Raw genomic sequence first — 13,805 nt, forward strand, 5'->3', positions numbered from 1 at the left:
TGGCATTGTGCTATGAAGACTCCTGTACTGATAACATGACATTTAATCCTGTAGTCTTAATATGCAAGCAATTGCAGTGGATGCTTTTAGGCTTTTACAATGTTAACTATACCTCATTGCATTGTGTGGTAGGCTTATTATTACTTTATAAAGGGCACATATTTTGTTGCAGTTATTAAAGCCACACGGCAAATGACAACATCTATTCCGGAAATCCCACCATGTGATGTGAAGCCAAAGCCCTACCAGGTTAGTGAGCAGTAAATGAGCTAATGTGTATCTGTAGGCTCGATGAGCTCGCATGTTTACTTTTGTCTTATTGTCTGTGTTCAATTCTGTGTATTGCAGTGGTACCATCATGCCAGAATGAAATGCAAGTACAGGAAAACAAGCTAGAAGGCACATTTCACTTTTCGCATTTGCCAGTGTGTGTAATGCTGTGATTCACAGACACTTAGCATATTCTGAACAGTGTACTTGCACAGGATAGCTAAATAAGTATTGTTTATGAAATTTTCATTTAGTTTGCTGCATCAAGAAAAGCTGCAGCAGTATCAGTGTTTGAGAGACTGCACCTTGCCTGTCCCCTGCTGAGCATGCTGCGCATGAAGGAGCACATATCATGAAGTCATGCTCTTCAAAGATTTGCCAACCAAATAACTTAACTCCCCATGAAAGTGATCTTTAAGAAATGGAAATGTTCTTTTTGCTGTAGATTTGGTTTCTGAAAAAAAAAGAAGAAAATTGCCAGTTTCACCTGAAGGGCCAAGCACTGACAGTGATAGCAAGGTTTAGCATTGTGCTTGAACTTCTCAGACAGTGTTCTTACTGTACGGGGGCCCAACTGATGTAGACATGACACATAAGGGTGCAGCAAAATTTCTGGAACCCTTAAACGTTTTAACATGTCATGTAGGGCCTGTAATGGAATTGCACAGGTGCCGCTACGCTGCCTATAAAGAGCTGCACCAGTAAAATTACATAATTTTCAGGTTTCATCACTGATATTGTTTTGCACTTTTATTGTTTAATAGTCTGAGAATATTTAAGATAAAAGCCATGCGCTGTGAATGTTATGTTTCCTGACATTTGTTTGCCGGCTGCCATTCTAAAAAAATTCTGAGGAATGATTCAGTCAAGAACGTAAGACCTGGTCTGAGAAACTTTGGTGGTTGAACAGTATAGCATCTACCTTGCATATATGACATGCATAAACATATAGCAGACATATCCGTAAATATATATGGAACCTCACGGCAACAGTGATGACGACGGTGAACATTCACCTGGAGTGTCCATATAATTGCTAATGCAAGAAAAAGAGAAATTCATAAACACAATATTATCTATTTCTTTATTTTCACCAAACACATCTGTTTTGGAAGGCTCTTGCAGTCGCTAAGCTTCCTTAGTATACCAAAAGCACATATATAAGAGCAGTGCCCTCATTATAGCACTAATAATTGCCACTTTTAGACATTTTCACATAGGGTGCCTATCAAATTCTACCATAGTTTCAAAAGTTGGCAAACAATGAAAAACATTAGATTATTTTCGCCAAGAATAAAAACTTCAAAATCAGGAGTATAGCTACACTTGAGACAGTGACATTTAGCTCATGCAATTGTGATGGTCTCTCTGTTTTTGTTTGTACAAACAGTGTGTGAATATTAAGTGGGTTTGATTGTACATTGAACACAGCATAAGAATTGCATTCAAAATAGTGCTTCACTAACTTTTTTTGTTTGTCAGCACTTAGGCCATGCAGAGAGTATATTTATGGTTTCAGAGGTGTTATGTAATAACATGCTACCCAGCACATTCTATTGTCGAGTGCCTAATAATTCATGCTGGTTACAGAGAACATCAGTCAGATGAGGCACATATGCTCACTGGAGTGCTGAGCATGGTGCTAATTCATATCATTGACTCTTGCAGTTATCCTAAAGCTTTGCATTAGGAAGAAGTGAGCAAACCTTCAAAGATGAGGGGAAAACAATGTCATAAGACATGTTCAGAGTAGAAAATCAAATATATGACAAAAACAAGGCACCAATCTTGCTCAGTCAAACCACTAAAGGAAATTACTTCAGCACAAAATGTCTAAATGTCATGGATTTCTTTTCTTGCTGTGAAGTGCCACTTACTTTTGGAACACATTTTGTTATGCTCAGTAGAATAGTGCTTTCATTCTATCAACTTCCCTATTATCTGAAGCTTGCTCTTTTGTGTTACAGTGCTGTTTCTGGTTTCTTGCACTTGTTACCTACCTTTCTTCAGGGAAAACCATGGGCAGAAATTGTGGCCCTGCGAAAGCACCACTTGAATCCAAGTCTGAACAGCAACCTCTGGTACAAGGAACCCTTGCTGTTCACACAGGGCCACATGCAGTGGCTCTGGGATCACAAGGGGAAACGCTACCTTGACATGTTTGCTGGCATTGTTACAGTCAGCGTTGGTCACTGCCATCCGTGAGTGAAACAAGCAACATGACTTCTTCCGTTTTGGAAAAGCCTTCTGGTCTCAGCAGTTATAATTTTCAAATACACTTTTTCACATGTTATGCACATGTTATTTCAGGTTCTTGTGTTTGTCATATAATAGAAGCTGCCTTATGCTCTTTATTTTTAAATATTTGCAATGTCATACTTTTAACTTCTCCTAATTTGATGTCAACAGGGCATGCAACATCACTTTGAATTATCTGATGTTTTAATTAAATGTGATTATGACCAACATTTGTGCTCTGAAGTGGGTACTGTGCTACTATCTTGAAATGCCAGTGCCTGTAAACCGTGGTCAGAATCATCTTTGTATCAAAAGAGCCATTCTGCCAGAGTAAGTACAGTTTACACTTCACTTCCAAAAGTCCAGTTCAGTTTGCTTCAACTGTGCAAACATTGCCAAGAGCTTGGAAGGGTTTGCTATTCGCATGATACTGTGTGTAGAAATGCGCTTATGCTACACATTCATTGGCTTGCATGTACATTCAACTCTTGCTTTCATTTTCCTGCACTTCCACACCTATGTGCCATTGCCACATTTCTGAAGGCCATTCTTTCTCAGCATTGTCTTCCAAAGTCCTTGTGTATATACCATAGTCCTAATGCTTTTAGCTTCTCTGCACATGCAATCAATCAATCAATCAATCAATCAATCAATCAATCAATCAATCAATCAATCAATCAATCAATCAATCAATCAATCAATCAATCAACTTTATTTCCCTTGGAATAGGAAGAGTACAGGACTAAAAGCTTTAGCAGCTTTTAAGAGGGTTGCCTCAAGTGTAAGTAATGTGCGCCCTGCAACATGAACAGGAATTATCCCTTTTGGTAGCTTCAGCATGACCAGTAGAATTCATAATCTAATCATCATCTGTTAATCCTAATTTGAATTATTCAATGTTTCACATATTAAGTTTTAAATAAAGAGCTTTTCTGCCATAGAAAAGTATAATGTATTTGCAAACATGGTCAAGTGAACTGATGTCAAATTCATAGAAGTTCAGTGTGAAATTACTTTATTTATTCATGCTTGGTTATGCATATGTAGAATCTCAACACAGCTGTTTACTATGGCAGCACTTTTTGAGGCTTTTTGAGGTGCATCATTATGTATACCCACTAGTGGGTCACACATCATGTTCCCCAGGTGCTTAATTGTGACCCACATTTGAGTCATGCACTTATGCAATTCTTTTTGAGCTCCTAAGCGATGGTACCACCATGCTTGCAATCACAAGCAACAAACAATTTTTATTAGTGTTAATTTTTCGCAAGGCTATTGTTTATGCACCACAGGGAAGACTTGCCATTTTACAGCCACACGCAGGGAATAACTGCTGTGACGTAGCAGCGACCCATGCCGCAGTGAATGTGTTAAAGCATGTAATACTATAGAACAGAACAGATAATTATTTCATTAGTAAGTATCATTGAATTCTTAAAAGACTTTAGTGAATGGAAGCTGCACCATTCAGAGCATGAGGCCTTTTGATGTGTCTGGCAGGCACATACGTGTGTAGTAGTAGTAGTATATATATATATATATATATATGTATATATATATATATATATATATATATATATATACACATTCATAAGAAGCCAACAAACAAAGACACCAAGGACAACATAGGGGAAATTACTTCTACTTACTAATTGAATTAAATAAATGATAAATTATTGGAAATCAAAGTGGATGAATAAACAACTGGCCGCAGGTGGGATATGAACCTGTGTTTTCGCATAACGCGTGCGATGCTCTATAAGTTGAGCTACCGCATCGCCGTTTTTCCGTCCCCTTTTTGGGGTATTTATGTTTTGCTACTAGAACTAACCCTGGGAGTGTTATCCAGCACCACTACTCACAAACCTTGGCGGAAGATGTGGAACATCCTTTCTGCCGCAGGCGTTGCGAGTACGTGATCTATTTGAGTGATGGCAACTGGTCAATAAACCCACACATGCTACCTGAAGGTATCAATGTTGCTGGATTTGAGAGCCTCATAATGTAATTAACGAGAAGGAGAAGATCTGAGAAGATGACCACATCTGGTTGGAAAAAAAAAAAATCAATTTCCAAGAGTAGCCTCTATTTGCAGCTTTTGTTTTCATTTTCATTTTTTGTCTGTATAGATCATTCCAAAATTGCTGCAACTATGTATGCTGCCTTATTTTTGGTTTTGATTTCCCCCTCAGTTTTGCTTTGGAGGTAATTTTATTGTTCTTTGTACTTGCAGGAAAGTAGTTGCAGCTGCTGAGAACCAACTGAAGCAGCTCTGGCATACATCTAATTTGTATCTTTACCCCTCTGTGCATGAGTTTGCTGAAAAACTCGCTGCAAAGATGCCTGGTGACCTGAAAGTGAGATGATACTAGCACATTGTTTGCGCTAGCTTTCGCTGAATAAAATTCATTGTTTATATGCAAAGTATGTTGTTTAACAGCAATTATTAGAAATAACATATTGGCTCATTTGATATTTTTGCAGCTATGTTTGTAGCTTCATCTTATGAAATGAAGTTTTTGCTACGTTCATGTATAGCTGCTATAGAAAAAAATCAGTAAAGGGCTCTATTGTCTCCACTTTGACAGTCCACACTCTTAAAGCATCATATCATGTAATGATTAATAGTTACCCAGTCAGAGTTGTTTTCTTGAGTCATTGGCTTCAAATGCATTTCATCTTTGTTACTGTATAGTGCAAAAGGCTGAGCCTATTTGTGTATCATAATGAAGCAAACACAACTAGCAGGCTGCTGTATCACAACTAAAACAAGGTGGCAAAAGAGAAGTGTTGGGTGTGTGTATTACTTCATTACAATCAATAGATTATCTAACTATTACCATATTGTAATGAGTCTAAATGTAAAGATGAACATTCAGCAGAAGTCTACCTCACTGGGAACAACTATTAAAACTGAGAAAACGAACGAAAACTTCCTGAAACATGACTTTTCAGAGCTATTCCAGCTCTGAAATGTCACATTTTAGTAAAAAGTGATGGGGCTTTCACAGCTTTAGTTAAAAAAAGAAAATAGCAGTTGTCTTGAACTTTTTTTTTAGCCATGCGACCAATTGGTCACCTACTGGAACTGTACGCAGCTATGAAAGTTCCCAAGTATTTAACATCAGAGCTTGACCTATAAATTTCCTGTTGTGTGACCTCATAAAAAGATGATTTAATTACTATTTTGCCTTTACATTCCTTCCTTATAAGCTCTTAGCATTTATTACAAGCATTAATTGTATTACAGAGTTCTGTTGCATTACATAGTTTGTGCTTGTTCATTGATTATAGTAAAAAATATGTGGTTAGACTACATGAGGCTTTGCTATTTATACATTCCATTCGGTGCATTTCATTCTCTTTTGTGTAGGTGTGCTACTTCACTAACAGTGGCTCAGAGGCCAACGATCTGGCTATGATGATGGCACGGCTTTACACAGGAGCATATGACATTATTGCTCTGAGGTGGTACTGTTGCCAAATTTTAAGCTCTTTGCATGAAATTGAAAATGGCACATTTTTATTTCTGGCTGCACAGTCACTGCACTGAGGAAACATAATATATGCATTCAGTTGTGAGACTTGTGGTTTTCAAATTTTATTTCATTTATCTCCCCCTTTGGTTTTTTTTTTTTTTCTCATGCTTTTCATTCTCAAATCTTTTAAGATGCTGCAGTGACCATCTTCATTTTTTATGCAACTTGAGCATACATTTTGGGTGGGCTCATTTGTTTCTCCAGCCTCTTGACACAATTCGAGCAAATTCACAGCCAGGATATAGTAAAGGGAGTCTTTGTGCAAGGCAATCCATACACATTTGACAACCTGCTAAGTGATTTATGCAGAAATAAGTAAAGCAGCTTAGAATCATGTAATCTGTTTTATTATTTAGTGTGGTAATATTGGCCTTCCTCCAAGGATATATGCACCTAACACACTTATTCCTTATGTCATGTGAATTAAACATTCTTTATTTTAGCAGAGCAAACTGGCAGTAGCTGTGGGATAGAATTTCATCTTTAATGTTTCTCCTTAAGAGCCACAAGAGCCATAAACATCCCTTTGGATGTTTACACATACAACCAAAATGCAAAGGAGTGAAACAAGGAAAACAATGTACCTGTCTTCACATGTTTACATCTCCTCTGTCTCCATATTTCATTTCATGGTGCTTAATCACAGTTGTGAATCACAGTTGTATTTGCCAATTATCCCAGGTTGCAGCTTTTCCCCAGTGGACATTTATCTAAAACTCATTAGTTGTCATAAATTTTAGTATCATATTCCATTAATAAAATTGTATAAATAAATAATTTAGCCAACAATATTACTTAATGTTTCACACATTTGATGCTATACCGTTATTTCAAGCTTACAATGCAGCCATTTTTATTTATTTATTTTTTGTTTGAGCTTATACATTGTACATGACTTGGACATGGAAAACAACAAACGGTGGTGCACATTTACATTGGAAAGAAGCCTCTGTGCACCATGCTTTCTCAGCTTTGAATGTTTGAAGTTGGCCTTACAAACTTGCATTTAAAGTTAGTAAAAATGTGTACTCAAACATTCTTCTATGTTTATGCTGTATATTTTATACATTTTACACATGTTATGGGCAAAGATACAGCTAGTTTGTATTGGTAGGTTTGAATTATAATGTCCAGAAGGATCAGGTGAATATTTGTTTATAGATGTATTTCTTCACTTACAAAGCACCAGTATGAAGGCCTCTGGAGATGACTAGTAACAATGACAATGTTATTTTGTCGGTACAGAAATGCTTACCATGGCATGAGCCCATACTGTGCCAGCTTGTGTGCTGTTGGCAACTTCAAGCATCACATACCATCCAGCTTTGGCGTATTTCATGTGAGTGCACAATACATAAATAAGTTCAGTAATTTATGTGTGTGGGAGGGTGTTAAACGTATGCAAAAGGAAAATATTCAGTCGAGCTAGATTGGTAGATTATTCATCTAGAAATAATCGTTTACTGTGCGTCAATATATCACTTTCTTGTGTAGAAGATTGCTGCCAAAGGTCCTGCTGCTGCTGCTCAATTTGAACCGCCTGTGCCAAAACGGACGAGCTGACGTATTCTCCACATGACCTCCCTCTATGCCGCTCTTTGTGAATCAGCTAGTGCTGACGTTGTGCGAGAGGTACCATAGTCCACAACAGGCGCCACTCCAATTTTTCATTTTAGTAATTTTCTTGCTTACAAAAGCTCTGTTCTCGCTATGAATCATGAATTCGTTACTACAGAAGCCTAATTAGTTAATCTAGCTGGACTTACTATTTCCTTTAGTGTCCCTTTCACTTATATTGCTGCAAGTGCAACTTCACTAGTATGGAACAGGACCGACTATACAAGAGTGAGGTGAGACTGGTTACCTTGATGAGCACTATTACTAAAATATAAGACAAATAAATGGTTTAAGTGTAGGTGCAATCATGTTTAATTTATATGCAGGTATCCAATTATGTCCACTTGTGACTGTATGTGCAGACAGACCTTAGTCGGATGTGAAAAGGGAGAGAGAAATAAGGACACCTCTGACACATAATTGCTTCAAATTACAATGTGTCACTGTGGTACAACTTGGTACCAAATATGCTCTTGCCTGACCAAGCATCCACGAGAAAGCTCTGCCAGTGACATTCAAACAGGTGAATGTGGAAGGGGAAATGTGCCTTATAGTTTCTCCTGTTTGCATTTCATTCCAGCATCATAGTACACCAGTGCACCGTTACAAGACTAGAGTGTGCAAATCTGAAGTGTTGCATATTTTGCATATTAATAGCACAGTTCATGAATTTGCTCAAAATACTAAGTGACTGCTGTAACTGCATGCAGTGCTAAGATGAGGAGCATTGAGCTTTGAAGAGGTATTATTGTAATTCTCATGACCTCCTTGTAATTGGCCACATGTTCATGGATACAGCCACATTTATGAATAATGGTTATTTGTGTCATAGCAAAAGTTAATCTGCTTATGTAAGCCATATGAGTCACTGAAATGTCACCTGAAAAATCACTGATGAGTACAGCTAGTAATAACTTGAAAACCAAATAGATATATGTAATTTGAAAAAAAAAAAAAGATTGCATAGTGCAGAAAGTTTGTTGCATCTTTTTTTACAAAATTGTGTTAGGTTCAGAGTGTAACATTGTTTATTTTAGGCAATGAATCCTGATCCATATCGAGGTGTTTGGGGTGGCTCCAAGTGTCGCGACTCCCCAGTCCAGGCAGACCGTACCTGTTCATGTGGCACAGAATGTGAAGCTGCCTCTCACTATGCTAACCAGCTCAGTGAAGTACTACAGCAGTGTGTCTCCAAGAAGAGGGTGGCAGCGTTTTTTACTGAGAGCATACAGGTATTTTCTGACCTTTTCACTAAGTTTTGTTTGTTGAGCTGATGATAGCAGTACATGCCAATAACAGTGTTAATATTTTTTTGCATATGACTGTTTTATATACAGCACCACTGGATGGAGCAAGGGTAGTTTAATGAAATCTGACTATCTTTATTTGTGCTATACAGGGAGATGGTATAATGAAGTTTAATCAAGTGGATTGTATATTGCGAGTTATAAGCAGCTCGGGCTGCATTGTTATCTTACACATTAGCATTACAAATTCCCTGGGTGCATATAGTTTTTGCATAGTTTTGAAGTGACTGTAGCTGGAACTTCAGAAACACTGCTTACTGTATGCAGCTCACTGTTATATAACCATCATTTACCTGCTTCGCTGAAGAGGTTTGGTGCCGGTAAGTGTAGACTGAACTACTGAAGGTGCAGCTTTGTGAATATGAGGGTGAGTCAAAAACGATCCACACTCTTGTTCTCTAAAAAAAATTTTTTTCATCATATTGTCTTGTCACTGCCTATGGGATCACTGTCTCTCCAGTAAGTGTGAAGCCAGAGATTAAGGCTGCCCTAATTGTTATCTGCATCAAAGAAGAATAGTGCACAGTTATTCTATTTGTTTGACCTGAAGGTGTATCTGGTGCTAACATTTTCACAGCCACACCTGTTTGTGTGGTCCCTTAAAGGAAGCTCTAGGAGGATGAATATTCTTGTCCGAAGAAGAGGTGAAGGCAATGATACATTTGTAGACTTTTGTGGATTTGTGCATTTGTGGAAAATATTTTTAAAGGAGAGAGTGTAAAAGCTTGTTTATTGATGGGGAAAAGTGTTTTGAAGACATGAATAACTATGTAGAAAAATCATAAGGGGCTTTTCCTGAAAAATTATTATAATTTATTTTGCTGCCAGAGTGGGAATAATTTGTTTACTTACCTTTGTAATGCACTATGTCAGCAAGCTTAGCTGGGACAATAGTTGCTTTCAACCAACATTCCCAACAAAACATATTCTGTACAGTTAATATTTACCGAGCAGTAAATGATATTAGTGTTTTTCTGTTATCAAATTTCATGCCATTGACAAAATATGCAATGGTGGCATACTCGTGAGCTAATAAAGAACAGACAATCAGAAACAGACAATCAGAAACAGACAAATATTGTCCCATGTTTCCCTTCTGTTAGTGATTGTCTGTTGCTTTGCACCTTACAATGATTTGTTTATTTATTTTTATTTATTCATACTGCAGGCCAACATACTGGCCCATGCAGGAGGGGTAATACAGTTGACAAGGTAATAACAATGCAACAAAGATAATAAAAAAATGTATATATAAACAGTGCATGAAAATGATGCATCCCATAGCCACGTTACAAAGATCACAATGCTTCCCTTAGCACAGTAACTACAACAAAATAATCGCACATTTGAATTTATATGTGGATCAAAATGCTGTGCCAAACAACAATCGGACACTAAACATAACTAAATACTGGAAATTTAACATATGAAAACGAGAAAAATAGTGAAAAAAATTTGTATTTATGATTGTGTTATTTTATGTGAAAAATAGTTCTCAAACGCATTTGTGAAGTTCCCCGATTGAAGTACTTCAACAGGGAGAGAATTCCATTCGTTTATAGTACGCGGATAAAAACTATTCATGTGAGATTTTGTTTTAGCAAATAATGGCGTAAGGGAAAAGTTGTGTCTATGTCTTGTTTTTCGTGCATTCAGAGGCGTTACATATTGAGGTATTCGAAGCCCGATTTTTCCATTTATGATGTTATGTAAAAACTGGAGACGACTAACTTTGCGCCTGTGTTCTAGTGAAGTGATTTTATTCCTAAGCATTAGTAAGGACGGGGAATCCTCTTTTTATATTTTCCAAAGATAAATCTAACGGCCTTCCTTTGTACACGTTCCAAATTCATGATGTCCTTTTTGGTATGAGGATCCCATACAACCGTTGCGTATTCAAGTTTCGATCGCACGAATGTGTTATATGCTAAAATTCTTGTGTTTACTGGTGCCTTTTTAAGTTTCCTTTTCAAGAACCATAATTTCCGCAAAGCTGCCGAACATGTAAGGGAAATATGGTCTGACCAGGAGAATCTGTTAGTGAATGTGACGCCTAAGTATTTGTATTGTTCAACTTCAGTTATTTTTGTGTCGTTTAGAACATAGGAAAATATACTAGGTTCCTTTTTTCTTGTTACTCGCAGCAAGACTGTTTTATGTACGTTTAATTCCATGCCCCAAAGTTTGCACCAATTGTAAATTGCCATGACCGATTTCTGCAAGCATGCGTGATCGTTTCGTGAAGCGATTTTTTTAAATATGACGCAGTCATCCGCAAATAGATTGACATGCAGATCATCGGGGATTGCGTCTATTATATCATTTATATAGCTTAAAAATAAAAGCGGTCCTAATACGCTGCCTTGCGGTACGCCTGAAGTTACCTGACGGACACTTGAGGAACATTTATTAATTTCTACGAACTGCTGCCTGTGTCGGAGATAGGCTTGGATCCATGATATAATATTTAATGGAAGACCAATGCACTCGAGCTTGTAGATTAATTTTCTGTGGGGTACCTTATCGAACGCTTTGCTAAAATCTAAAAAGAGCATGTCAACACTTGTCCGGACGAGTCAAGTACTTCAGAGATTTCATGAACGACTGACACAAGCTGAGTTGAAGTCGATAATCCCTTTCTGAACCCATGCTGTAGTGGGGATAGGACATTGTGATCTGTCAAAAACTGACGAATAAAGCCTGCAACAATGTGCTCCAATGATTTGCTGCATGTGCTTGTAATAGAAACAGGACGATAATTTGACACTGTGAGGTGATCGCCCTTTTTATGAATTGGGACAACTCTTGCCTCACGCCAATCTGATGGTATCTCTGCTAAGTGTAAGGATAATTTGAAAAAATCTGTTAAGAATACACATATCTGTTCCGCATACCTTCGTAAAAACGCATTCGGAAGCTTGTCAGGGCCTGCAGATTTCCTAACGTTGATATTAAGGAGCATTTCCAAGATACCTTCTCGGGAAATCGTATCATGCAAGACAGATCTATTTGTATTGGACCGTTCGAAATCATCTAGGTCCGAGAATACACTGCCGAAGTAATCATTAAAATGCTCAGCAATTATGTGGGCATCTTCAATAATTTTACCATTAATGTTTATATTCTGCCTCTTTTGACTGACTTAAATAGCGCCAACACTTTTGTGGAGCATTTGAAATGAAATCAGCAAGACTATGACTGAAGAATCTTTCTCGCGCAGCTTCCACTTTTCCCAGTAATTCATTTTTTAATTGTGTGACTTGCGAACTCCTTGTTTTTTTATGTTTTCGTTTCATTCTTTTCAGCTTCCGCCTAGTTTGAATGATATCTCTGTTGATCCAAGGGTTTGATAGATGTTTCTTGACCGCCTTCAATGGAATAAATCTTTCAACACAATAAGTAACAGTCTCCCTGAACCTTTGCCATGAAAGCTCGACATCATCCTGGACAATGTTAAGGTGCAGGTCCAAGTAATCAATAATCGATTCATCATGTGCTTTAGCATAATCCCTAATCTTTGTGTCTTTTCGGGGTAGTCTGACATTATTCACGGTCATCGGTGACGAAAAAGAAATCAGTTTATGGTCGGAAATGCCAGTTTCTATTTCGACGGTTCCTTCACCAAAGACTTCGCTGAGGAATAAGAGGTCAAGAATATTCCCTCCCCGAGTACATACACTGACAACCTGCTGAAGACTGAAAGTTAGCATGATATCAATGAGTAAGTCAGAGGAAAGACTGTGTCCATAACTCCAATTTTGCCATTCTATTTGTGGGAGATTAAAATCACCAGTAATTATTAAGTTTTTTTCTCTATATTTCAAAAGGTGATCGTATAACTGTTGCATAAAGTGATCATCAGCATTTGGTGTTGATACACGGAACATAATGTGAATGGCACACCCCAAACAGAGACTCAAAAACAAACTTTCATGATTATCTATCTGATCTAATTCCCTTACAACAACACTATTCTTTGCAATAACTGCGATGCCACCACCTCAGGAGGACCTATCTTTTCTAAACAGCTGGTGGTTTGGTGAAACGAGTTCATCATCATGCACCCCGTCGTGCAACCAAGTTTCTGATATAACACACACATGAGGATCGTATACTAGTAAAATATCTTGCAGTTTCTCTATTTTGTTGACTATACTTTGGGCATTTAGTGAAAGCAGCCGAAACTGCTTCGACTGTGACTGCTAGTAGGTGTGGTTTGGTCGCAATTCTGCGCTCTCTTTTTTCTTTGCAATGAGTTTCCGTGTGTGCTGTACGTCATCCCAAAAGAACAAGTCGTCATCAACGCGAATCTTATCATGAATAAGCCTAACTTTTCTTTCGTTGCAGCACACATTCACTCCCCAACCCCCTTTTTTTTTATTCCTTAGTGTAAGTGAGCAAAGTCACCGAAAGACCTCTGCAGTGTCTCTTTACACAATTCACAAGACATGGAAGCTGCTTCACTTACCATGCAGGACTATTTCTTCTGGTTAGATAATGATGTTGCAGCTGCAAAAGGTTCTGCAAAATGTTGAACCCATAACACTTTCTCACATGTCACACAAATTTATCTGCGGCACTAGGTCCACTGATACATATTTTTCAGTCACTGAATGCTGCAGAATTATGGCAACATTTTTTCAACCTTTTTTTGTTTTGTTAAGGTAACCATCTCTAAATACATGTCTTCTAACAGCTAAGAATTAAAGTTAGTTTTGATGTTTAGTATAGCTCTAAACAAATACATTTGTTGCAGTTTATGTGTTTTTGTCATAGAACAAAAAAATTTGGGGCCTCCTTATGTTACGCTTGAGTGAGCTGTATCCACTAG

At 37.7% G+C, this 13,805-nt stretch overlaps 1 protein-coding gene across 2 annotated transcripts in view; it reads left to right on the forward strand.

Annotated features, from left to right (window-relative positions):
* Positions 1-13,805, forward strand: part of LOC139050987 (alanine--glyoxylate aminotransferase 2, mitochondrial) — a 48,461-nt gene that overhangs the window by 4,447 nt on the left and 30,209 nt on the right. For both annotated transcript variants that reach the window (XM_070527926.1, XM_070527929.1), the window contains exons 2-7: positions 173-249; positions 2,281-2,471; positions 4,745-4,868; positions 5,885-5,979; positions 7,296-7,389; positions 8,705-8,899. In XM_070527926.1, the coding sequence (XP_070384027.1) occupies positions 173-249; positions 2,281-2,471; positions 4,745-4,868; positions 5,885-5,979; positions 7,296-7,389; positions 8,705-8,899 (776 nt within the window). The remainder of the gene's footprint in view (positions 1-172; positions 250-2,280; positions 2,472-4,744; positions 4,869-5,884; positions 5,980-7,295; positions 7,390-8,704; positions 8,900-13,805) is intronic.

The sequence above is a fragment of the Dermacentor albipictus genome, chromosome 1, assembly GCF_038994185.2.
Source record: "Dermacentor albipictus isolate Rhodes 1998 colony chromosome 1, USDA_Dalb.pri_finalv2, whole genome shotgun sequence".
In the NCBI taxonomy this organism is placed as follows: Eukaryota; Metazoa; Arthropoda; class Arachnida; order Ixodida; family Ixodidae; genus Dermacentor; species Dermacentor albipictus.